Source organism: Falco peregrinus, chromosome 9 (genome assembly GCF_023634155.1).
Source record: "Falco peregrinus isolate bFalPer1 chromosome 9, bFalPer1.pri, whole genome shotgun sequence".
Lineage (NCBI taxonomy): Eukaryota > Metazoa > Chordata > Aves > Falconiformes > Falconidae > Falco > Falco peregrinus.
In genome coordinates, this window is record NC_073729.1 from 1,571,999 (window position 1) to 1,597,257 (window position 25,259).

At 43.9% G+C, this 25,259-nt stretch overlaps 1 protein-coding gene across 3 annotated transcripts in view; it reads left to right on the top strand.

The window, feature by feature from the left end:
* Positions 1–25,259, top strand: part of OSBPL5 (oxysterol binding protein like 5) — a 181,990-nt gene that overhangs the window by 147,208 nt on the left and 9,523 nt on the right. For all 3 annotated transcript variants that reach the window (XM_055814115.1, XM_055814116.1, XM_055814117.1), the window contains exons 8-16: positions 4,312–4,483; positions 9,625–9,844; positions 14,090–14,274; positions 15,695–15,776; positions 17,858–17,956; positions 18,862–18,958; positions 19,992–20,090; positions 21,383–21,480; positions 23,539–23,628. In XM_055814115.1, coding sequence (XP_055670090.1) covers positions 4,312–4,483; positions 9,625–9,844; positions 14,090–14,274; positions 15,695–15,776; positions 17,858–17,956; positions 18,862–18,958; positions 19,992–20,090; positions 21,383–21,480; positions 23,539–23,628 — 1,142 coding nt within the window. The remainder of the gene's footprint in view (positions 1–4,311; positions 4,484–9,624; positions 9,845–14,089; positions 14,275–15,694; positions 15,777–17,857; positions 17,957–18,861; positions 18,959–19,991; positions 20,091–21,382; positions 21,481–23,538; positions 23,629–25,259) is intronic.

The following is a 25,259-nucleotide window of genomic DNA, read 5'->3' on the forward strand; positions in this document are numbered from 1 at the left end:
TGTTGCTGGGGAGAGCCAAAGGTGGCTGGGCAACACACCCACCTGGCCAGTTCAGGTGCCAAAAGATGGGTGATGTGAAACCTCCTCCTTGTGCCAGCTGCCAGTACGAGCGACCTAGCTGGACTTGACTTCACATCTGAGTTGGGGACCTTCTGGGGTGGGGTGTCACTTCTCTCTGTTACTATCCTCAGTGAGAATTCTGTTGGCTTGGATAAAAGGTGGGTTTTGAATGTCTCCAGAGAAGGACTATTTTACTCTCTCCATCTTTCACCCTCCCTCAACAGCCCAGGTAAGAGCCAGAGCTTACTCTGTGGGCTGTCCCTTGGAAGTCAGTGACAAGATACTAAATACAATGAAGAAAGGGTCAAGCTCAGATATAACATTTGAAAAGGAACACTTAGTTCACAGCTCCCAAGCAGAAGGGGGTAATTGTGGCATACGAAGGCATGGACTCAGGTTGTGGTGCAACCAGAGACACTTTATTGTACAGAGAAGCTCATATTTATATTTATATCTCTGAGCCCGGATACAAATTCCAGCTGTATGTACCGCCAGGCTCAGGGCAGAAACCATTCATGCAGTTACATAGCCATGTATCACTACAAGCGTGCAAACACCTTTTGACTACTAGATAAAACCTTGTTTATCTTTCTTACTTTCCTTCACAATACTCAGCTGTTCTCTCATCTCCTGCCAGATCAGACATTCTCCATCCTCCTCTCATACATCTCTCTTCAGACATTCTCTATCCAACTCTCCCACAGGTAATGCAGGTGGTTTAGAGACAGCGTGATCTCTGCAGAAATTGTCCAGAAGTGATCATTGTGGTCAACAGAGTAATAGATCATTTGATATAAGAAGAGCTTAAAAGCATATGGAGAGATTCTTCCATAAGCTGACAATATGCTCTTGGGTTTTCCTTCAGAATTTAAACATGTGCTTGTTTTAAGCTACAATTCGTGGGAAATTATAACGGATAATTGATTGCGGTATTTTACATTGCAGCTTGAAAAACCTCAAACCTTCTAAAAGAATACCGTTGTAACTCCTTCACAGCTCCTTTTTGCTGCCTTTATATGCGTCAAACCAGGCTGCCATGCCTGTCTGAAGGAACCCACATTTTGCATCCTTCTCTGATCTAATTACCTTGCATACAAAAACCCCTGACTTCAGTCAACCACACAAAATTAGAAAATGTAAGAATTAAGGTAACCATGAAGCCTGCATGCAGACTACCATGACTATAGATGACAGCCTTTAATTATGTGACCACACACTTTTTTCCCCTTCTGCAGTTCCTGAGGGAGTGAGTAGACTTGTTGAGTAAGCAATTAAGTAATCCAAATTCTAGCATTTTTGTATCATTTTCACGATAAAGAATATCACTCAATAGCAAGATCACTCAAACGTAAAAACATTTTATTGAGGCCTTTAGGAAGGAAACAGGTTTATCTTGTGTGCAATCCCTGAAATTGAGAGGGTATAATTTTACGGTGTTATGCTGCAATTAACACGCCATTGACTTGGACAGAATGTAACCTTTTCATTCCCAGAGGAAATCCCATACTTTATGTCTGGTTTTGTGGCACGCACTTGTTTGGATTCACAGCACCACCTGACGGCTGAAGGCCCATTTCTTAGCTTGGGGATGCTGTGCATCCCTTGAATTCAGTTTCTGTTAGAAATGAAAACACTGATGCCATTTCTGTGTTCTGTGGGAGAGAAGTAATGCTGACTACTAACGTACAGCGAGTTTTATGCCTCTGCCTTGGAATAGATAAAAGTAATATTTAATTTTTTTTTTTTAATTTAGACTTCTTGAATAAGGTTTCAAAAAAGATTCAAGTTACTCTGAACACCTTCCAGTGAGTTATATAAAAAGATAAAAAGCCTAGATATGTTACGTAGAAATTTCCTCTGGTAATGTGGTGGACCCCAAGGGTCTGACCAAGCCTGTAAGCCCACGTTAGTGCCAGTGAGTGCTGGGAGGGGAGAGCTGCTGGCACCAGGGAGGGGTGTACTGCAGGGGCACAGGAAGGGAGACGGCTGAGGGAGACTTTGGGGTCACCCTTGTCTCCCTTGTTAGAAAGTGTAAACATAGCCAGCGAATTGCTGTAACCATCGTAAGAAAATGTCTTTCACACAACACGAGTGCTGAGGACGCTGAGGAGCTGACCTCCCTTCCCGCTCCAGAGTGCTCCTGCTGCTGCAAATCAAGCTGCCTATCAAAGCACCTGATTCTACAAGCCCACTGAATATAAAAGTACCTTGACATACGCAGCGTTTCCAGATGTCAGATCCTGCAGTCCTCCCTCTGCAGAACTGGAATAGAAAAGCAAAGGTAAAGAGAGAGCCAGAGGAGGTGAGCCTCAGCAGGGGTGTGCTCCCTTGTGTGGAACAGCCTGAAACAGGTTTCCATCTTGGTGGATTTTGGGGGAGAAGGGATACGTAGGAGGAAGCGGATTTGTGCTTAGTGCAGCCACCAACTCTAACAGGTTATCCATGCAAATCCTCCACATGGCGAGAGGGGAATAAATCTCCGCGTGTAAAGCCTTAATGCAAGAATATTTCCTAAATACAAAATAGGTGAAATCAATTCCAACAGGCTTCAACCTTCCTAATCTTTTATTAACCATTATGTGTGGGTTTTATTGTTAACCCATAAGCTGGCGCTGAACAAATTTATGGGAGGAAATTAGAGTAAATGACTGGGCTCTGTGGTGTTTGTGGCTCAGTGTTCAAGTGCAATTCTTCAAAGCTCTGGTATTTTTTCTCTCTCTGTTTTACTGCTTGCAGCTTTGTATCAAAGCAAGCACTGAAAGCTACTCAAATTTATAAACATTTCTTTATGTACATATGATCTGGATTTTTTTTTTTTAACTCTCATTGATCATCTTACAGAGCCAAATTTTGGTTATATTGAAGTTGATGGGAATTCTGTCCCAAGAGAACAGCAGGATCCCCGTGAGATTTATGCATGTGCTTGATGCTAAGTGTGTGATAGAATTGAATGTAATGGAAAGATTTCCCGAATGGGACCTAGGAATGAAAGTGGTCCAGGGAAAACCTGTTTGTAGCACTTGCCATTGCCAGAGCAAAACCTTTTGTTTTCTTCACTGCCTCTCAAGCACACTTCTAATTATTGCAAAATATATTCTGAGGAGTGTAATGAAGAGCTGCGTTTTACATGCTTGAAATTAGAGGATAACTCCCATGATACTTCAATTCTTGAATGTTCAGCCAGTTTGCAGGTGTCTTGGCCTCATTAATGACTGCTCTACAGAAGCAGACTATTTTCAGGTGCTTCCAATACAGTGACTCCAGCATTGCAGTGGTTAGGCTTTAACACTAACACACAGCTTTGTAGTCTTGTATGGATCATTGCAAAAAGGGCCAAGGGTCGGTTTGGTTTCCCATGCTTCTTATTTGCTACCTGCCTGTGGGACTTACAGAGGCCTTAAAGAAATCCGGTGAGGCTGTGCATAGGAACTGCAGTTTGTCTTTTCTCTGTGCCATGCGTATAGCTTCTGGGATTTGCAAAGTAGACCCTTCAGGTAAAGATTTTTTTGTGGCAAGATAAGAAAAACTGAGATTCCATCCAGATTATCTGATGGGTGAAGCAGGGAGAAGGAATGGAGAAAAGGGAAAAATATACATAGAAAGAGGAAAAATAATCAGCCCGACAAGCAGCTCCCTCTAGTCTTAATCACTCTGGCAAGTATTGATCATCCTGACTCTTGTTTGGAGTGATTGTTATTGCAGCCCTACGCGCTGTGTGGGACCCCTGAGCCAGCTTGTAGTTCAGTGATCCCATGCTAAGGCAGGGGCCTCTCCTGTTAGTGCAGTGCCTCCGTATCTCCCTCCTGTTGGGTAGCGTGTGTGTGTGGTGGAAACGCCAAATGCTGAACGTGGTTTTGGGATGTATTACTTGCAGAGATAAGCTGCTAGGTGGTTTGAAAGCACCGCAGCACTTGTATGTGTTTCCTGCATGCTGAACAAAATCAGAAGGGGGCAAAAGGGGATGTGAACAGGTTGTGGGAGATGAGAGGAAGAGATGCTGTTAGGGAAGGGGGAGTTGGGGTGAGCTTCCCGCTGTATTACCCGTGCGGAAGTATATCACTCGTGCAGCCATGAAAGCATGCCATTTCTGGCAAGATGACCTAGGTATTATATATGAGAAATAGATTATTTTACACAGTCATTTCCTGAATTATAATGAGCCTTACTCCCGGGCCAGAAGCTTTTGAGAAGCAGTGCATGAATTGTCTTATTTACTCTCCTGTGCTTAAATAATTCATTTTGTTTTCACAGGCCGATGCTGGCTGGATGCTTTGGAACTTGCCCTGCGTTGCTCCAGCCTCTTCCGGCTCAGTGCCTCCAAGCAGGGAAAGGATGGAGAAATGAACGGCTCGAGCGATTCTGCACATGCCGGGCTCAGCCACCTCTTGCACACAAGCACTATCTCAGACCACGAGTTCTTCCAGTAAGATGGAGCTATTGCTTAATGCACAGAGTGGTGTTGCATGGCTCACACTTGGTCATTCTTTGAGCTTCAGCATAATCTAGCCAGAGTCCAGTAAGGAAACCTGTTTAAAAAAAACAGCCTCTGTGTTCTCCTGCTGCATCTGTCACTAATGTATGGGCTTGGTGCACGTGAGGTTTATCGCCACCTAATGCTTGAGTGCACAGACCGGGGGGAACCTCAGCTGTGTTTGTGTGTACATAAACAACTTTCTTCTGTCCCCTGCTTGGGCCAAAACGCTGCCCAGAGGTGCTGGTGTGAAAAATGGCTTGCCTGGGTAAAGCTTGCAGAATCGAGCTGCTGGAGTAGCCCTGTAGTTACACAGATGCAGCCATTAACGATGTCTGTCTGTCGACTAGCACATATGGCTTCAAGTCTGATCTATTTTTTAATAATGTTTTCTAATAATACTGTGTCATAGTCAGCAGAGTGCACACACTGCATCCTTAGTTTTATAATTACTTTCTTTCTCTACAGGGGTTTTGAGTGGTTTCCAATTTCTTCTTTGATACACCAGATAAGATTTTACAAACGGGGGGAAAAAAGTCCCCACAGCCTTCTTTCTATTCATATTTCTAGTATTGCTGCAGCATTGTGGAACAGCTCACATCAAAGCATTAAAAAAACTAGGCCTTACCTATTGCTTATAGCTAAACAGGCAACTTCAGAAATCCCTTTGGTATAGACACTTGGCCCTTGGAGCGGGACCTGGGAGATGTAGTGTCTATTTCTAGTTCTGCCGATACAAATTTGACTCTTGGGCCTCACAGAAATGCACTGTCGTTTACACAGTTTTTAGGGTATCAGTTCTTGCAATCTGCAAAGATGATGCCTTGCACAGTGGAACCTCACCTTTAAGTGGTTTTCTTAGGCTCTGTTATAACAACAGCGGAGATCTGAGTCCTCTTCAGGGTGTCGAGGTATCTCTGGTTCCATTTTAGTCTGCCCTTTGCTCTGAAAGCCACTGGTACTCCCAGCATGTGTTCTCCAGTCCTGAGTTTGAGGAAAAGCTTTAATGAAGAGTAATGGGAGAAGAGAAGGAAATCTGATGTGTTACCAGGGCATGTGCCCTAGTACTTGTGCAAATACTTCTGTTGTTCTTGGGCTTTTTCGATAACACTTTACTTTCTTATTTCTTTCTGCCTAAGAGAGAGTCTCTTAGGACTGTGCTCGCTGTGATAATGAATCCAGGAGTGCAGTGGACTTGTTTTTCAGCTAATGGATATATGTGTACAGAAGTCCAATATTAAAATGGAGCCTGTGGCACTGAGAACATTCAGGCAGACTCATGGCTACTGTAAGGAAGTGTAGTTAAAACTGTATTAGTATTCTTCAAACTGTGATGCTAAATGACACTTAAACGATGCCTCTGTTTCACCTCTTAGTTATTCAGCCCTAAAAACCCTGTTGGATGATGGGGCTCAGCAGCAGCACACGTGGCAGAGTTCTCAGAGTACCCACAACTGGAACCAGATGTTTCTGACAGGCTGTTTTTAGCAGAGTCTGGTTCAGGCTGCGTGTTTAGCATCTGGTCTTCTGGACAATACACTCTCCTTTACGAGTCCTGCCACTGGTTTTAATGAATATCCAGACTTTCCCCAGTGCTTCAAGCCCGGGGGATTTTGATGGTTGCGGGAACAGGGGGGTGACTTGCTGTTGTTCCTGGATGAATAAAGAACAGTTAAACAAGAGAGAATGCAAAACCAAACTGTGTGTGCTGAGTAAAGGGGTTTGGGTTTGCCACTGACAGTGGCTTCCTCATAGGGATTTAATCATTCTAATTAAATGCCTTCCCTACAGGGAATCTTACCAACCAAATTGGCACGCTGTTGTCAGAGGGGCAGTTAATTACATTTAACTCTGTCTTCAAATTAGCCAAACTACTTTGTCAAGAAAAGAAAAAGAGAGATGATGAATATTATAGGGAGAACAAACCCCAAGGAAATTGGCAAAGGCAAATCATCCGTTGAGCCAAAGTTGCATTTGTCTGCTGGCTGCTTTGCTCCTTCCCTGGGAAAGGAATCAAGATTATACAGTGATTTTAAAATCCATGTCTTCAGTTGCATAGAAAAATGAGAGGGAGAGAACTGTGCAAGTGAATTGAAGGCTAAACTACTGTGTAAACCTGTGATTTTAGCTAAGAGGCCTTCAGGGCACCAGGCACTCTTCTTTTTAATATGAAGTTGTATTTCTTGTGAATTCCATGTCTTATCTCTAGCAACGCTGAGAATCTGGCTGGTTTACTTGTTTGACAAGAGCCAAAGGCTTTTTAGTGCTTTGTGTGGAAGAGTGGTATTAAACCCCCAAAAGTTTTGACTTTTATCAATGACCGAAAGGTCATTGACTGCAGTTTCCAGGAATGCCCCTTGGGCATAAAGCACTGGTGTAAGAGCTCCAGTATGCTGAGGCAGTAAATTAGCTCTGAAAAATGCCAAGTTACTCATGTTCAGAGTGGAAATCCAGTGTTGACTTCCAGCATAGTCATTCCCTCCCAGCTTTTCAAGCCTGGTCCAAATCCCATTGGAAGCCCTTGGGAAATCTTTACATTGATTTTAGTTCAAGCTCATAGTGTGGCTTTTGTTTTTAGCGTATCGTACGTATTCAGTGGTGGTTCTGTTTGGAGGGGTAGAAGAACCTGGCTCCACTTCAACATCTCAAGTTTGTTCCTCAGAATGAGGAACATCTGTTTTGCCTTTGGTTGCCCAGAGTGGCTCCTTGGCTCTGGATGTGTTAAGTCTTGCCTTGTCTGTGGCTGGTGAGTAATCAGTGCACAGCTGAGTGGGATTTCTTGCGAGTTTAATTCCCTCTTGGACTAAATCTGAAATCCTTAAAAAATAATGGGGGGGGGAGCTGAGAAAACTTAAGAAAAGAGTAATTTGCTCCACTGCAACTTCAGATATTTCCCAAATGTGACACAGCTGACACGAAAAAACACTTGCTCTTCTTACAAATGTGAAATAGAAACAAGTGCCGCTTCTCAGCCATGAACCATAAGCCTTATAGTGAACTGTTCTTTCAAGCATTTTCACCCGATTGAGAAAACTTTCACTAGGTAAGGGAGCAAGCAACCGCAGACAAACACTCATGTATTTAGCAGATCTTTGAAAAATTAAGAAATAAATCAGGTATTTAAATGGTCACCAACTGATAACTAATAACTTCCTGGACCTACCATCCAGGAAGTATCTGTAATGAGGAATCATGGGATAATCTCTTCTAGACAGCTCTCTCCTCAACTTTTTTCTCCTTTGTTATCTTAAACTCATGGACGTGCTATACTCTACACTTCCAGTGGATCTGGTTATCTATCAGTCACTACACTTGCTGGTTGCTAGCTAAAGAAAAGAAGCAACATCCTAGCACTAGAACGATGAGGGCACGTAACGTCTAATAGCACATTCTTAGTGCTGGAGTATAGTGTTGATTCTATGGTTTATGATCTTAGGTTTATTTTACAGTAAAATGATATATCATAAAACCTTGTAGTTTATATATATACACACACAGACACACATAGACGTATATGCATACATATATAAATGGAGTTAAAAGAAAGTTTTTCTAAAGGCACAGAAAGCTGTAGACAACACTTTCAAAAGAACTCTAGAAACTGAGCTTCTCCAGAAACTGAGCTGTGACTGTCAGAATGTGGCTTGCTTGGCATGTTAAAAATCATGAGCTTATTTCAGTGCATAGTTGCAAGTTGAGATCTTCTGAAAACCTGCTACCAGTTCTGTGTTCTGACTCCTCTGTTGTGTTGGGTTTTTTTGTTTGTTTTTTTTATTCTGGCTCTAACTAGCAGTGCCTAATTATCTTTTTTAAAAAAGAGAGAACAAGGGATGGGAACTTTCAGCATTAATCTATAATCAAAGTTGAAACATGTCCAGAATAGCCTGAGAAAAGGCCGATCATGGAGAGACTTCAGGCTTGATGGACCATTCTCCTGTTCTGAGGAGAGAAACCTTGCTCTGAGAGGGAGGCGGACTATGGGAAGTAGCAAAACTCTTCCACGATCCAGGGCCTGTTTATGTCCCCTAAAGCTCCTTGAATAGCTGGAAATCTTTTCTTACTGCTCTATGCAAGAGCAATTTTGCATGAGAACTTGGGTAAGACATTTTCAGAGGAAGGTCAAGCTGAGAAGGTCAGCACCTGAGAGCTGGGGTAGGCCATGAAAGAGGCAGCGTGTGTGTGAAGACATGTTTTGTAGGGAGCACTGAAGCCCATGCCAAATATCACTTGAAAAAATGGGCATTTAATGAATACTTTTCAGCATCTGACCTCTGGCCCATCTAATCATGTTTGCCATCTGTCGTACTAACTGCATCTGCTTTTTCAACTGGAGATGCTGTAGGCTACTTGAGAGAGAATTTTTGGCTTTCTCCTCATTCTCTAAAGCGTGGATCCCTGAGCATGAAGCTTGCTACACCTTCCATGCTTTCCCTTGGATGCTGTTATAATCTAGTATTCTTCTTACGTGTTATTGTCCAGTCCATACTTTCAACTCAGTTCTTCCATAAAGCATTGTCTGGGGGAAGCACATTCCCCAGGTTCGGTTGGGGCGTTGTGTGTGTGTGAAAATACTTGCTTCTGTTGATTTTTAAATTTGCCTTTACTAGTGTAGGGCCAACTTAGGACCACCATCTGTTGAAATAAAGTAGCAGTAGCACTGAAAATAAAATGTATTCCATAATGTCATATTTTTCCCATATGCTACAGTGCACTGACTTGCTTCTGTAAGGGGAAAAATCTCTCCTGATTGACACTTCAGCTCTTTAACCAGCAGTGTACAGTTCTGTGTGTGTTTGTATCCCTCTGGGGTGTGGGCTCCTGTCCAGAGCCAGGGGCAATTTTGCATAAGGGTGGGTAAGTAGAGCTGTGTGGCACATTTTGCAAAGTGCAGTTTGGAGGGGAGAATTTTGATGAAAAATATCTCAGTGTTTCCGTGGTAAAAACCCTGCTATTCAGGAAGTCGATGTCTTATACTCTCCTGGGATGTATGCCCCATTTTGAATCCTGGAGGTTGTTTTTACCTTATCTAAAAGGCCCTAAGTAATCTGGTTTCATAAATCAAATTGAAGCAAGTAATGAACTGTGTGTTGCAGTTTGAATGAATCAGCCCTGGAGAACCACCACCACCTGGAAAATGATGCTTTTTCAGACAAGTCAGAGAGAGACAATGTAGAAGAGTCGGAGAATGAAACCCATGAGAACAGTCGGAAGACAAATGAAAGCGAGAGCGATCAGTCAGAAGTCCATGGAGAGGTCTCTCCAGGAAGGAAAGGGACAACTTACATTGAACAGATCTATGAGGAATTTGGGGAGGTAACAGAAAAAAAAAATTTAATCGCTGCCTGTTTCTGTTAAAATGTCTCTGTTCATAGTATTTGTCATGCAGCCTTGTAGACGCACGGCAGTTAAGAACTAGCTTTGTGAGTTTTGGTGTTTTACAGATAAAGCAATGCACAGCTTTCTGCTAAATTACGTTGAATTATCATGTGCTCTAATAATTATGCATTATGAACAGCAGCTCCGCTACTGTTTTCCTGCATCAGCAACTGCTTTAACCAGTTATTGCATTAAAGAGCTACAGAGCATTGGCACAGTGCTTTGTGGAGCCAGTGCGGGGGAATTACTATTCTGGGCTTGTGTCCTGACCGATTAGGGTGCTCAGTCCTTCTGTGATGCAAAATATGATACTTTCCTTTTTTCATTATGCATGGAACATCCTTTTTCTGTGACCTAATGGAGCATTTGAGCCACTTGATTCCGAAATGACAGTTTCCTGTAGGAAAGCCATTTCTCATGTCATTTAACAGCAGGAGGATGCGTTTCTGTTCCATATATATAAGAGCCTTTGTTAGCTGGATGTCACTGTGACACCACTGAGGAAGGCAGTGCTGGAGAGCTGGGGGAACCAAGTGTGTTGAGTGAGACTCAGTCTGGGCAGGCAGCGGAGGAGCTCTGCTCCCACGCTGGGAGGGCTCTGAGCACTCCCTTGCCTGTTGCTTCGAACAAGGAAGCTGAAGTCTTGTTGGTGCTTCAAAGAAAACCACTTTGCTAGAAAGCTGTTCCTGAGAATCACAGAACCATTTAGGCTGGAAAAGAGTTTTAAGATCGAGTCCAGCCGAAAACCCAGCACTGCCAAGTCCACCACTAAACCGTGTCCCTAAGCACCAGGTTTACACCACACGGCTTTTAAATACCTCCAGGGACAGTGATGCAGCCAGGGCTCTGGGCAGCCTGTTCCAGCGCTTGACCACCCTTTCAGTGAAGAAGTTTTTCCTGATATCCAGTCTAAACCTCCCCTGACACAACTTGAGGCTGCTTCCTCTCATCCTGTCACTTGTTGCTTGGGAGAAGAGACAGACTCCACTTGCCTACAACCCCCTTTCAGGCAGCTGTAGAGGGCAATAAGGTCCCCCCTGAGCCCCCTCCTCTCCAGGCTGAACACCCCCAGTGCCCTCAGCCACTTCTCGTAGGACTTGTGCTCCAGCCCCTTCACCAGCCTCTTATGCTCCTCTTTCCATGTTTTCCTGAAAGTGTACTACTAATATTGAGAAAACAAATATAGTTAAACGTAATTTTTATAATTATAATAAATTTTATAATTGTACTAATTACACTCCGTGTTTCACTGAGTGATAACTTAAAACACTGAGAGTGGTTAGGTGTCCCACACACAGATTGTATTACTCCTGCTTATTTCTCCACAGACTGCTTATAGCAGGACAGCCTACATGAGAGGCCACAAAAGAATGTCTCTGCCGTATCACCTTGCAGAGGTACAGGAGTTCAGTTTTGCCTCCTCCTTTCCACAACTCAGCCACCCCCAAGCGCAGCAGTTTGTGGTCTGGAGCCACCAGTCCAGGTAGCATATGTCTGCTGCCATTTCAGATGTCAGGTGTGAGGTGCAAGCCCCTGCTGTAGAAATGGTTCGTGCAAAGAGAACTGTTGCCTACAGAGATAAAAAGGTACCAGCTCCTTTTTTTGAGTATCTCTTCCCTCACATCCCACCCCAGACACACAGCAAATGGTAACTGGGTCCCAACAGGGGATTCTGAATGTAGCTAAGCAACAGCAAAATGAATTTCTATCAGCTGCTTATTCTGAAATTACCTTTTGCCACATGACAAATTTGTCTTAGAAGTGTTGGTACGGCAGGCTGATACTTCGGTGTCTGAATGAACAGGCAGCACTGATGTCTGTATGTGGGTGGGTGAGAGTGAGAGATTTCTGCAGTTTTACGTAAAATAAAAAAACAATGCAGTACAAACCAAACGGAAAGGACTAAATTTCTGCTGTAGAGTGACACTTCGTGTAGGGTAAAATAAGGCTAATGGTAGTGTGGCTGATCAGGCAGAGGTAACATCCAGTGGGCTTTCTAAAGAATTGCATTTTAGCCTTGACACCATTAGGTGTTTTATTAGATTTCTGTCATTGACCCAGAGATGGGGCTGTCATCACCTGGGACACACAGGTAGGACTGGTGGTTGGGTCTTATCCCATCGGTGACTGTAACGTAAGGAAAAGCAGGTTGTATCGCCGCGATTGAGAGACGGGACGCAGCTTGATGCAAGCAAAATGTAACTTTAATTAGCCTAACAACATGATTATATACACACAAGCAATTGTTACATCTTATTCTGATCGGTTCAAAAAACTTGCTTATTCTGTAACTGTGGAAGCTCGCGTGAAGATCTCACGCTAGCTATTTAGCAATTCAGCAATAAAAACAACGTCTGCAGTTCTTAAACCACGTCCTTGAGCAATCTGACAAACCGACCGCCTTATTCCTTGTATAGTCTCAACTTGATGATTAGTCCCTGTTTCTATACCCTTCAGTAATTTTTCATGTCCCTTATCACCAGGGCTTGTGACCCACAAGCTCGAGCACATTCCTTTCAACTAACTGATTGTTACTTGGGGTCCTGCTTCCCAGGCCCCCTCCTGCGTTGTATGCAATGATATGGTTTGCTATCAGCAACAGGTAGAGGTGTATCGAGGTAAACACATGCAAGTAATAACATCGGCTGTCATCTTAAACTGAAACTACTGCCTCTCAGTCTGCGTGTAGGGTTCAGATTTGGCATGACAAAGGTCACAGATGCAAACTGTCACTGTTAAATTTTCAGTTTGGCTTGGAAAGCTCGTTTGAAAGCTCTGCACCGGTATGCATTTGAAAGGTCTGTGCATGTGCATCTGATGTTCCAGCTTTGCCTTGTTTGCAGTAGGAATGTGAAGGCAGAGATAGGTGTCAGAATGACTTTGAGATTGTAAAAGTTGGTCTAGAATATAAAAAAGATACCTCCTCAGTAGATAGGTTAATAACAAAAAACCAAACATTTTTCCCAAGCTTTTAGTTTTAGCAGGTTATAAAAAGCATTATTGAGGGTGATGTATTTTAGGGGAAAGCAAACCAGAAACAACTTGAAGTTGTTCTTGTCCTCCTGCACCACCTTCTCCCTCCCTTTTCATTCATCCCTTCTGCAAGGATTCATTCTGAGTAAGACTTTGTACACCAGTTTCAACATGGCATTAATTTGTATTGCCAATACATGTGCACTTGAGAATCTAGATTAATAATGAAAGTTCTGACAGACCCGTATGTATTGCAAGCCCTAGCTGACGCTGTGGTATTGTATTCTTTAATGGTTTCCATTTCTTCTTGGAGATTCAAGCTGTGTATTGCATCAGACTGTCACAAGAAGAATGGCATGATAACGGAAAAGCAATGAAATGAAAAGAGCTTTGTTGTTCCTCAGTCTGAAATTCCCCTCAGCCCGCAAGCTAGACTTAGTGTGTTTCTGCATGACTAGTGGAAGGGCTGATTGGGAGCCAAAAAGGTTATGCTGGGAATGCTCGGGTGGTGAAACTGAAAGCACAACATAATCCCTGGCTTTTTTACCGTTACCTGCACTTCTGCTGCAAAGGGCACCGAGCAGGGTTGGGGGGTGCTGTGGGTATCGGTGCATGTCGGCTGGCAGTGGGGCCTTTACCGTACTTGCACTACCAGTTTGTCTTATTTTGGACTTGGAGGACTGCTTCCATTTTTTGTTTACTCATTTATCTCCTAAATTTTTCTACACATATCATAATGTAATAATGTAGTAAAGGCTGTAAATCTTACAGTCTCTCATTTGCTGAGAATGGGACTGAGAGGAGCTTCTTGTATACATCCCACCAGGCTGCAGTGATGCTGTAACAGCCATGAGCGCGTCCACACCTCCTGAGAGACTGCGGTGCAGGGTCCTCTTGGTTCATGTTGGTCCCGGTTGGCCCATCGCAGTCCTGAGGTGTGTGGAGGCAATGGCTGAGGGAAGGCACAGCAGAGGCACGCTCCCTGCCTCATGCCAGCTCTCACGGAGGCCCGGGGCTTTCTGTACCACTCGCTTTAGTGCTCTGGGGATTCACTTCTGAGACAGCTGATGTCTCCGCAGTGGTGTAGCTGAGCGTTCACCCTTGTGCCAGGGCCAGGTGTGCCTGGGTGAGCTTGGACCCTGCAGGTAAACGCACCTGCAAGAAATGGTTTTCCTGTTTCTGCTCTGAGCTTCCCTTTTCCCGTTGTAGACAGGTGAATCGTCTCAAACGGAGACTGTCTCTGAGGAGAACAAAAGCCTGATGTGGATCCTGCTGAAGCAGCTGCGGCCCGGCATGGACCTGTCACGGGTGGTGCTGCCCACCTTCATCCTGGAGCCACGCTCATTCCTTAACAAACTCTCTGATTACTACTACCACGCTGACCTGCTTTCCCAGTAAGCAGCGTGCAGAGTGTGCCCAGCATGGGCGCTTCCCTTACATTTCTGAAAATGTATGACTTGAAAATGTTAGCTTGATGCTGGCTGGGATGTGTTTGTGTGCTTGAAAGGCTCCCAAATAATACCCAGGCTGCTGGATTCAATGTAAATTAAGCCAGGTGCCAGCTGCAGTGACCTTTTAAAGATGGACTGCTGCCAGTGAGGAGCGAGGAAAACAGTTAAACTCCAGACAAAACTACCTTGGCACATGCACATGTTTGCCAGCATTGGCTGGAACTGATGGGGGTTCAGCTCATGCCTTTGAGCATCTCGCAACAGAGCTGTGCCACCTTCTGGCATAGCTGTGTACAGAGGGGAGTAGGACAGAGAGCAGACAGAATTGTCAGGCACTTCTGCCGCCAAAGGAAATACAGTTATGTTGGTTGATAAACAAGTAAGAAACATCTTTTTAACGTGCATTTGATGAGCAAGACCTGCTGGGACCAGCAGAACAGAAGACAGAAAATGTTATCCTTGCGAATAAGACCAGCCTTCTCAATGAGATATGCCCACTATATTTCAAAACCAGTGTGTGCAATATTCCAATAGCAGCACTAGTTACTCACGTTTATTCCCCTGCCTCTGGGTAATTTCAGAATCATGGCATTTTCAAGCCTTGTTTGTCATATTTGTAACATCTGAAGTTAAGGAAATGTTTCTCCTCAGTGCTGAGGTCTAAGAACACTTCAAGAGGTTTGGGGGGGTTTGTTAAACCTCTCTGTGGTATGGATGATCCTTCTAAATGGATTTTGCAAGAACTTATCCAGGTTGTTTTCCAAATACAACTGAATGGTTGGAAATACCAGGAACCAGGAAGTATGTGTTTACTTCCCGCTTCGTCTATGGATGGGGAGGGGTTGGACGAGATGACCTTGAGAAGTCCCTTCCAACCTAAATAACTGTATGAAATCTCAAAGTACTGAAAGAGGCCATGTAGCACATCAGCTTAAAGATCTTTAAGAGAGAAACAAAGAAAAAGAGAAATAGAATTGTCTTTTATTGTGATGGCATTAGTATTACTGTTTTTATGACTCACACTGTACTGTTAGCTGTAACTAAATGCTAGCGTAAGTGGCAGTCCCACGTTAATATACTTGAATATCCAATCAAACTTGATACACTCCAGAAATTTTGTTAGGCTTTTTGCAGGAGTGCACAGTATGGGGTGCCACTTCCAAGAGTTTATGTGTGTGTTGTATGATGTACATTACAAAAAAAAATTATTTCTGCTGGCAGACACCTTTTTCACTGGTAGAAGCACAGAATTTACTTCCCTTTAGTAGTGGGGAAATACTATTTAAATTAGTGTTATTATACTGGTATGAAATGAATGTGAAGTGTGAACAGTATGAAGAGCATTTTATGTTCTGTCCTGCAGGGCCGTCCTTGAAGATGATCCATACAGTCGAATGAAGCAAGTTTTGCGGTGGTATCTGTCCGGCTTCTATAAGAAGCCAAAGGTAAAAGAATGCGTGAAGTTGGGGTCGTTGCGGTGTCACATTAACAAGGGGCGTTTCCTCGAACCCTTTACAGTGGGTCAGCCTGTCAGTTTCCCAAGAAAGACGAGACCCTCGTGTGTGACCAGCCCGTCTCCTACCTGCGTTTTGACAGCCCCCTGTGTCGGGGGGGTGATTCAACCAACCTGTCCGGGGACCCCCGCTAACAGCGTCGCTGAGTCACATCCCTTATAACAGCTGCTCAGGTCTCTGGAGACTTACTCAAAATGAACTTCAGCTGAAGATTTTTATTATACAAAGTACAAGTTTGTGACAGAGTAAGGTTCAAAGATTGCGGGTGATAATACACCGACAGCAAAACAAGCTTGAAGCAATACATTTAATAACAGCTAGCATGAGTTAGTCACAGAATAAAGTCCTTGCCCAGTAGGCATCCCTTTAGGAAAGAAGATGGGTTTAGCCCATCGGCTGATCCCAGAAGTTATCATGGAGTCTTCCCTGACTTCTCCCCTCATTTGTACACTTTTTGTACTTCATAGTACATTGCATATTCATTTATCATACACAGGACAGGTTAAAAGTTTCTCGCTTCCAATGTTAATTAGCATGCGCCTCAGACAGCACTGCTGAAGTTCTTCACTAACTCCGCGTGCTCTCCAAGCAGGGGTTTGCCCTCTTTTGAGGGGGCTATTTGAGTCAGAGGTCACAATCTCCCACTACCACAATTACCTTTGTCCTACTTTCAGCTACGTTTCTGTGGATGTATGGGGCTCGTGACGCCTTACCAACTTGTCAGCTGGAGCTTACAGCTTTAGGGGGTGGGTCAGCTTGACCTACCTTTGTGACACTAAATCAGTGTGGCATTTTTGGAGTTTAGACAACAGTTCCTCGCCCGCGCCCCCCCCCCCCCCCCCCCCCTTTAGATTTCAGTTCAGGACCAGTCCATTTTCTTTACATTTAGGTGGAGCTTGAGCGGCTCTAGTCATACATATTTTTGTTACTGATTGGTATCATGTACCCAGCGAGATGTAGTAGTACCTTGGAGGCAGGTAACGCTGGGATGGAGGTGTGTGTTAGTATTAACAATGAGATTATTTCATCTGAGGAAAGTAATTTTGCTCAACAACCAGCTCGGCAGCAGACATTAACTCATATATTCTTTATGTGATAACTGCTATGCAGTTTATGAGACCATCAGGTCCCCCTTCCTGCAGGGAGCACAACAGAGCCTGGCCATGGGGTCTCCACTCCGCTCCCCCCTCTGTTACTCCTGTCAGCAGGTGCTGAGATTGCAGGGTTTGTTGCTTAGGGAGCCACGGTCAAGTAGATTCCATGCACACCAACCAGCCTGAAAGCAATATTTGTTTTACCCTAAAGAGCTTTCTGTAGTACTACGCTTCTGTTAGGTCCCAGTTTTCTCTAATTCCTTCCCCAAAGTAATTTTCCCACAAACGGGCATTGAAACCTGCTATGGTTTTGTATTTCTTTATTGCCTGTCCTTTGAAACTTTACCTCTTCTATTGTTCAGAAGACTTTGACCATTACTTTTAAAACTAAAGTTGCGTTTGGTTTCAGAGTAGATACTGAGTGCAAAATAAGTGTTGATCAACCTCAGAGCCTTTGCACTGGGCAGTTAGAAGGCAAAACTAGTCATCAGCAAGTAACATGTCGTCAGCAAGTAACATGTCGTCAGCAAGCAGCATGTTCTCAGAGACAGGATTTGTCCCTTTGCTGAAGGCGGATCTCCTTTCTCTTTTCAGGCATGTTAGTACCAAAGTGCCATGTTTCTACATCAGGACGCACCTGCTGCATATAGTAGCAGAAATAATAAAGTCTGATCATCTTGTAAAGCTTTGATCAGACAGTATCAAAGATCAAGTTGTTGAGAATAGCAGATGAATCCATGGCTCAGATTAAAAGATTAGATTAGGAGGGTATAGTAACTAGTTCTTCATTTTTTATTCTTGGGATTGACTTAGTTTAAAACATCAGGGAGGAAATTGCGGTGTTGTTTTGTGGCCATCTCTGTAGAGTTGGATCACAAGTCTTCGTTTGTAGCAGGTTTTGATTACTTTGTTTTTCAGGGAATAAAAAAGCCATACAACCCTATTCTGGGAGAGACATTTCGCTGCTGTTGGTTTCATCCTCAGACAAACAGCCACACATTTTACATAGCAGAACAGGTAAGTTGCTTTATTTGGATGCTGAGGTGTTGCAAACAGCAGCCTGCTTGCACCTCTGTGCATAGTAACATGCTCCTTGTCTCACCTAAGAGAGGAACTTGGGAGTTTTGTGTAAACATCCAGAGTGGGACATGGGGTCAACTAGCTGCTGATGGGTTTTTTTCTTAGATTTACAGAGGTTATGTGAGCTTGGTGGGCATTCAAGATTATAAAAGCAGGTCTCCCGTATTTTCTTATTGTTAATAGAATGTGGTTTGTGTTGCCTCTGTCAAAAGGGGCATAAAACACATGACCAAATCCTACCTTACTTTATTTCTAAACTTTCTATAATGATTTTAATAGGAATAAATTCAGGGCTGGTCTCTGTGTCTTTGGGGATAAATGAAGGGCAGAACTCACAAGTAAACTGGCCTGAAAAAATTTAGTTTGAGATTTACAGTGTTAATAAAGGGATCTGAGGACCACGTGGACTTTGGTACAGGGGCTCCCCCTTTCACATACTTTTTTCCCCTATGTAATCAGAGAATTTTTGTCTTGTTTTATTTTATTTTGGCCACTACATCCATTCTGTGGAGGTTATTCAGATGCTGCCAAAAAGTTCTGCACTGACTTTTATTGTGTTGAAAATCTGACACTGTACTTGTTGGCCTAAAGTGATTTCAGACGCACAAGGACAAGAAAATACGGGGTAGGGGAGAAAGTTTACATATAGAATGGTCTTGCATATAATGTTCCCGTCTTTAACACTGAGGTTAATGGTACAGATGGGGCTTAGAGGACTCAGCTCAGTCCTGTGGCCTCTTTCCCTAGAGCGTGTGTAGCGCTGTGTGAGGCTGTGTATGTACCCCCTGCTCGGCTCAGCCTGTAAGACTGCTGTAAATGACCTCTGCCTGTTTTGCTTCTAGGTCTCCCATCATCCGCCAGTGTCGGCTTTTCATGTCAGCAACAGGAAGGACGGGTTCTGCATTACTGGCAGCATTCTAGCTAGGTCTAAGTTTTATGGTAAGGCATTAAGCCTAGACATCTTTCAGGTAACATCGTGGCATTGGTTTTGGTTGGTTTTTCAATCGCTCCTGAATGTGTCAAGGGTTAGGAACAAAGAAATGCTTAAGAGATCTATCACCAGGGCACCCTAATTCCTTGTCTTGGCTCTGCTGGGTTTTCCCCATTTCTGCCATTTCACTGATGTTACAAAAAACCAAACAACAAACCCAAACCAACCAACCAACCAAATAAAAAAACCCAGCAAATCCAGCCAACTAAACAGAAAAAGGGAGAGCTTTAAAAACCTGGTTTTCAGAAAGCAAAGGTTCATGAGAACGTATGGGCAGTTGGTTGTCTTTTTGCATGTGCTCACAGATGAGTCACTTCATAGCTGTCTGGTCATCCAACTGACTTTTGCAAAAGTCTTTCTATAAGTGTAACCATTTATCTGGCTCCCAGATTTCTGAGAGTTGAACCAGAGAGCTTCAGAATGTCCTCGTATCTTTTCAACTCAGTGGAGGCCACCCAACTGTAAGCTCTGAAACCATGTTGCTATTTGAAATATTTCTTTGTTTAGAATAACACCTCTCAAGCGCTATCCTGTATTTTTTTATTACAGTAATGTATTACTGTACATGTAAATGTATTTGCTGAAACACTTGGGAATTGTCATTACTGTCCTGGCAATTTTATTCATTGTTTGGGATCATACACGAATAGAAAAGTTGTGAGAACAGAAGGACCTGAAAAACTTCCAAGCACTGGAACTGCTTTCTGCCTCCCACTAATGACTTATTTAGTATACTACCCTTTCTGCAACAGGGGCTGAATGCCAGAGCGAATACGAGCTGTACAGCAGAGAGTTTATTAGAACTGCCTGCCTCCAACAGTAAATGATTTGCAGGGTCCTGAACTGTTAGCATTTTGTATCTCTTCTTTCATTAGTGACCTACATTTAAATGGAAATGTTTTTCTAAGGTAGGATGAGTGACCACGTATAACATGCTTTTTTTAATATTTGTTCTTTTGTATTTGTTCTTTTAAATTCCAGGTAACTCACTTTCTGCACTGTTGGATGGGAAAGCAAAGCTGATGTTTCTAAACAGGGGGGAAGATTATATAATTACCATGCCATACGCCCACTGTAAAGGTAAGTTATGGCTGTTCAAATAGGAAGCAAACAGAAAGAATAATATAATGATATCTTACTGACTAGTTTTGCACTGGCTCTCTTCTTCCCACTGGAATGCCTGGTGCTGCAGGGACTGGTAATTCCAGGGAGCCGTTGCTCCACATGAGTCATAGTGGTCAGGAGAGAACTGATAATCCTCACTGAAGTCGTTCTGATTTGTCTGTGCAGAGCTGAGGACAGAATTAGTAGGCCCATCTAAGTTGGTTTTAACACAACGTAGAAACGAAAAAGTACTATGTGTATACACTGCAGATAAAGTGAAGTTGGAAAGAGTAAGAGTACATTTCTGAGCTTCTGAAGATAAAAAGCTTTTCTAATGTTAACATGGAAATTGTTTAATATATTTTTGGGGGTTTTGAGAATAATGGAAATTCCTGACTTCTGACTTTTTTGTTACTCTAATCGTGATACTCATCAGTGTATGAGCTGCCTCAGTGAGGCTGATGCCTGTTACCCTGTAGCTTTGCTCTGTTGAGCTGAATATGAACTGAGGCCAGGAGATGGCTGCTGATTCGTGGCTGAAACTTTGCATTTCTCCTTAGAAAGCAAAGTGTTGGTGGCGTTTCAAGCACAGTGATAAAATCACTCCTGCAGCAGTTTGATCCAATTTGGGGTTTTGAATATTTTTTTGTTTTGACATGTTGACCTCTAAGCTAATATTTATGGAGGGTCTAGCTACCTGAAAACTGTAACTTCTGTAAATCATACCCTCCGTGAACTATTCCTGTGCTTAGGTCTTTTTTTTTTTTTTTTTTTGTCAGTTTTTCTGCAAATGACCTTTTTAGAAAAAGATAAGCGTGTGTAAAAAGGAGTCCCCTGCATGACTGCTAGTCTCTCAGATTCTGCTGAATCCTCTTACAGCTTCTCTCTGCCTCATGCACCCTGTGAGAAGTGACTGGGTCTGTTTAAGCACTAGTATAAATGAGGTTGCTGGGCACGACTTTCCTTATTTTTCCTTTCCGGCTTTCAGCTTGCCACAGATGTACTGTCAGCACCTGTGAGTCAAGCTGTTTCCTAGTCGGTGTAATAAATATGGCATATAGACTAGGGAGGATTCTTCATGCTTATATTAAAGAGCCATTTCCTAGAAACTTTGGTTTCTGTGTTTTCAAAACTGTAAGCCAAGCAGCAAATTTCACAGCATGTCAGTGAGAACCAGCTTGAGTTGAGAAAGCAGATTGCTTCCACTGGGACCTCTCTTAAATCTCTTCCCCCCCCCCCCCCCCCCCCCCCCCCCCCCCCCTTTTCAGGACTTTTATATGGTACCATGACAATGGAGCTTGGAGGGAAAGTTACCATCAACTGTGAGAAAACTAACCACAGGGCAGAACTGGAATTCAAACTAAAGGTGAGAGACATTGTGGCCCCCGTTTTGAATGCGTCTCAGGCTTGCCCCTCCACTCCAGGCAAGTTTGACCATACATACCAGATCATTTGCGTACCAGCAATGTATGCATGCACCAGGGGGTGGCCTGCCTGGGGAGGAGGCATCATCCTGCCGCCAGTTCTGCCTGGTGCAACTTGATTTGAACCCAGGGAGCCTGAGCTTTACACAGGACTTGTTCACAGCCAGCTAGCTGGCTGCTGGCCAAACTGTTCTGAATGTTTGGCAATGCCAGTGCGGCTTCTGTTTAGAAAGGTACAATTAGGGGTTTTTTTTTGCAAAATACAGCAGGGTGTACAAACTACTGTGAGGCAAGTTAGGACGTGGATCTGCAGTGTAGCTCTCCAGCAGCCATCACATGTGTACTCTTACCTTTGCAGGTATTACAATGAACTACACGTACCTTGTGTTTCTCAACTGTGCCTGGATGGCCCGGTGAGAGCCCATTTCTAGGCAGACAGTTTTGAGTAGCTGTCACCCTGATGCGCTACACTGTCATTGCCTTGTACTGACTTTTTCATGTAGCTGTTCCCTCCCCTAGAAAGCCTGGTGTTGCAAATTTATGGTATGCAGATAAAATGGAGACGTCTTGGAGCATTCCTGTAGTTACGTGTTAAAATTTGGGAGGGAAAGTGATGACCTGTAACTGTTGTTGGACAGTTAGCTTGCTTCTGAAGGAGCATCCCTTTCTCTTCTGTTCCAACAAACAATTTCTTGCCTGGCCATAAAATGAAAGAGGCAGAACTGAGAGTCTGCGGGACTTTATTGCTGCAGCCTTAGCCAACGTAAATGCGAGAGAGTACTGGAGTTAGGGGAGTCTTTTGCAGACTGCATTTTTCTGGGGGAAATCATAATTTTCTGTCTACTTGCTCTCACAAAGTGAACTGTTGCCCTGTGCACTTCCTTAACATTTGTATATACTTGTCTTTCAAGCCTGTTCTTCCCATAGGCCTGACATACTGTGTTGAGGCCAACTCCCCAACTTCGATCAGTGTCATCTCAAACCTACAAACACTTCAGAGCCTCAAATGCAGACCATTCTTTTCTGGCTTGAAAACAATATGCTTAGTCCAAACATGACTCAGAAAGGTCCCCATGGCTTAATTATGTGCTCTGCTTTGAATATTTCTTAGCCGCCATTTTTGTAGAATTGTGAGAAGTTAAAGGTAAACCGCATAATTTTGTTATTAATTTGGATATGTACCGATTCTCTGCTGTATTGCATACATTGATTCTTGAGATACTTGTGATTTCTTTTCCCGTGGGTGTTGTGGGAAATGTGGGTTTATATTATTAAAAAACAAAAACGTTCGCCTGCACAAATGTTATTGGAAAGTAGCTGCTAAAATGTCTGAAGAAATGTTGCGTAGTACGACTGGAAGAGCTGGCCACTCTGTCACTGCTGTTTCCTGTGTTCGGCAGACAGGAGGTGAGGGGAATTTTCCATTGTTCTGAAAATCTTTTTCTTGACTCTGGAAATACCCTTTTTCTTTTTTTGTTTTCTGTTTTGTATGATGCTGATGAGAGTTTCTTCACACTGGATGCTTCACGCAGATGCAGCCATCAGCAGTGCCACACTGCTGTTGCTGTCCTGTAAGCAGGAACTGTCACCAACTGCATTAGTGCTGCTCCTTTTTCTTTGGACAAGGCTGCAAGTTTAAGGGTGCAAACTGTGATGTGATTCTGGACAACGGGAAGGACTTGCCCACATACACTTGTCCCAACGTCTAGCTGACAGTGAATGTATTTGCAATGAAGGCGAGGCCTTGTGCTGCTGAATGCACCTGAAGGCTTACCTCCCTTCCTGCAGCTCCTACAGTGATTTTGGTATTGCAAACAAAAGGAGCAGGGCACAATGCTAGACAGTCAAAATCCATGTTAGAATTCATTCTGGTTTTCCCCAGAAATAGTGGAAATCAAGCAAGTTGCACCTTCCTTCCCTCCTGCTTCATCACTGCGTTTGGCTCCCTTCCAGTTCTCGCTAGACTGATCATGTTTTCTATTTCTGTTCTCCCCTGACAGCCCTTCTTCGGTGGCAGCACAAGCATTAATCAAATCTCTGGGAAGATTAAATCGGGAGAAGAAGTGTTAGCAAGTCTCAGTGGACACTGGGTAACATACGACAATCGAAGTCGCTGACAGTTTTAAGTGTGCGTGGCAGCAGGGTGCGTGGGAGGACTGGCAGCCCTTGGCAGCTCCCTGCCTTGGAGCTGGCCACCGAGGGCCCGTGTCCTGGCTCCTCGATGCTTCGTGCGGTCCCCAGGCAGTGCAGGCAGCATGCAGGCAGCAGAGCTTTCTGGCAGCACCTCTCAAGGTCATTGGTCATTTACTCCTCTGACTTCCCTGCAGTGTGAGTAACGCTTGCACTCCCAGAGCTGGGACAAAGCTGGGAACAGTGAGGAGTGCTTCCTCAAAGCCCGTGGCTCTGTATTTAGGGTCCTAGGCTCAGGACAGGCACTGATGGCAGGAGACGCAGTGTGTCCTATGTGTGATTATGAAAATCATGAGGCTTCCTTTTGTCTGGTGTCTGAGACTTCCCCAGATACAGCAGTATCAGGAAAGAACTTCATAGGTTTTTGAATCCATTATTTTCACAACAAACTTTTATTTATAAAAAAATTTATAGAAGGTGGTTACTCCTCTGTTTGTGATGTGACGGACAGAGATGTGGATTTGGTGAGGGTCTGTATGTATGGGCAGCTCAGAACAGTCAGCAGAGCAGCTAGCACCTTTGCACACCTAGTATCCACAAATGGATCACTCGGAGACATCCTCAAGCCAAAATCCAGCAAGAGTAAAGTGGCATGGTGAAGGATGTAGTCTAGAGCTTTGGCTGAGAACTCGTGGTAACCAAGGCAAAAGCAGCGAGGCCTGGCTTTGGGTTGGGCACTCTAGGTATTTAGCTACATTTAGTCATCTACATCTTCACATAGTTGACCTCTGCTCCCTTACCAGTCCACAGAAATTGCCACTTCTGAGACAAGACTTGTCTTATCCTAAAGGAGGTATATAAAGTAGGTCAGGTAAGATGTGCCTGGACAAAGCCCTTTCTATAGAGAGATCCTAACCACAGTGTAGCCTTTGCTGCTGGACTCCTCTCCTCAGGTGATCTCTCTTTTTACATAAAAAGCTAATGGCCATTTTGAAATGTGGAGATTTGCCCTTTCTAGGCATGTACAAGGTGATTTGCTCCCTGTGCCTGGGTAGCTTTTCTGTTCTGAGCTCCCTTTCCTGCAGAGTGAGCTTTGGCAGTCGTGAGTGGTGCTGAGCTGTGGTGTACCTCGTCTGCCGTGTGTCCTGGGACCACCACCCGTGAGAGCATGTAATTGAGTGGTGCCCCTGGGGCGCCGAGCCACATGTTTGCATGCTGCTCAGCTTCCAGCCTTCTGTGTTTGGGTTTTATCAGCCTGAAAATAATTTATTCCTCCCTTGTTCTTTATGCTGGTTGGTTGTGGTGCACAAAACTAGAATGATGTATAAAAGAAGTAAAATGGCTTGAAAGGGTGGCTCCATCAGCCGCTGTTTGCAGTTGCGTGTTGTGCACAGAGTAGCTGCTGTGCAGCAGTAGGGGAGTGGTTTGTTCCATCCTCCCTCCCTGCTGGGGGTATTGGCCTCCTGACAGAAACCCTCGCAGCTGAACTCTGCCTTAGAACCTGAAAACCCACCTGGATAAAGAAGGGGAGCAAATCCCAATGCTTCTCAGCCCCAGGATCAAAGCAGCAGCTGAGTTGCACACAATTGTG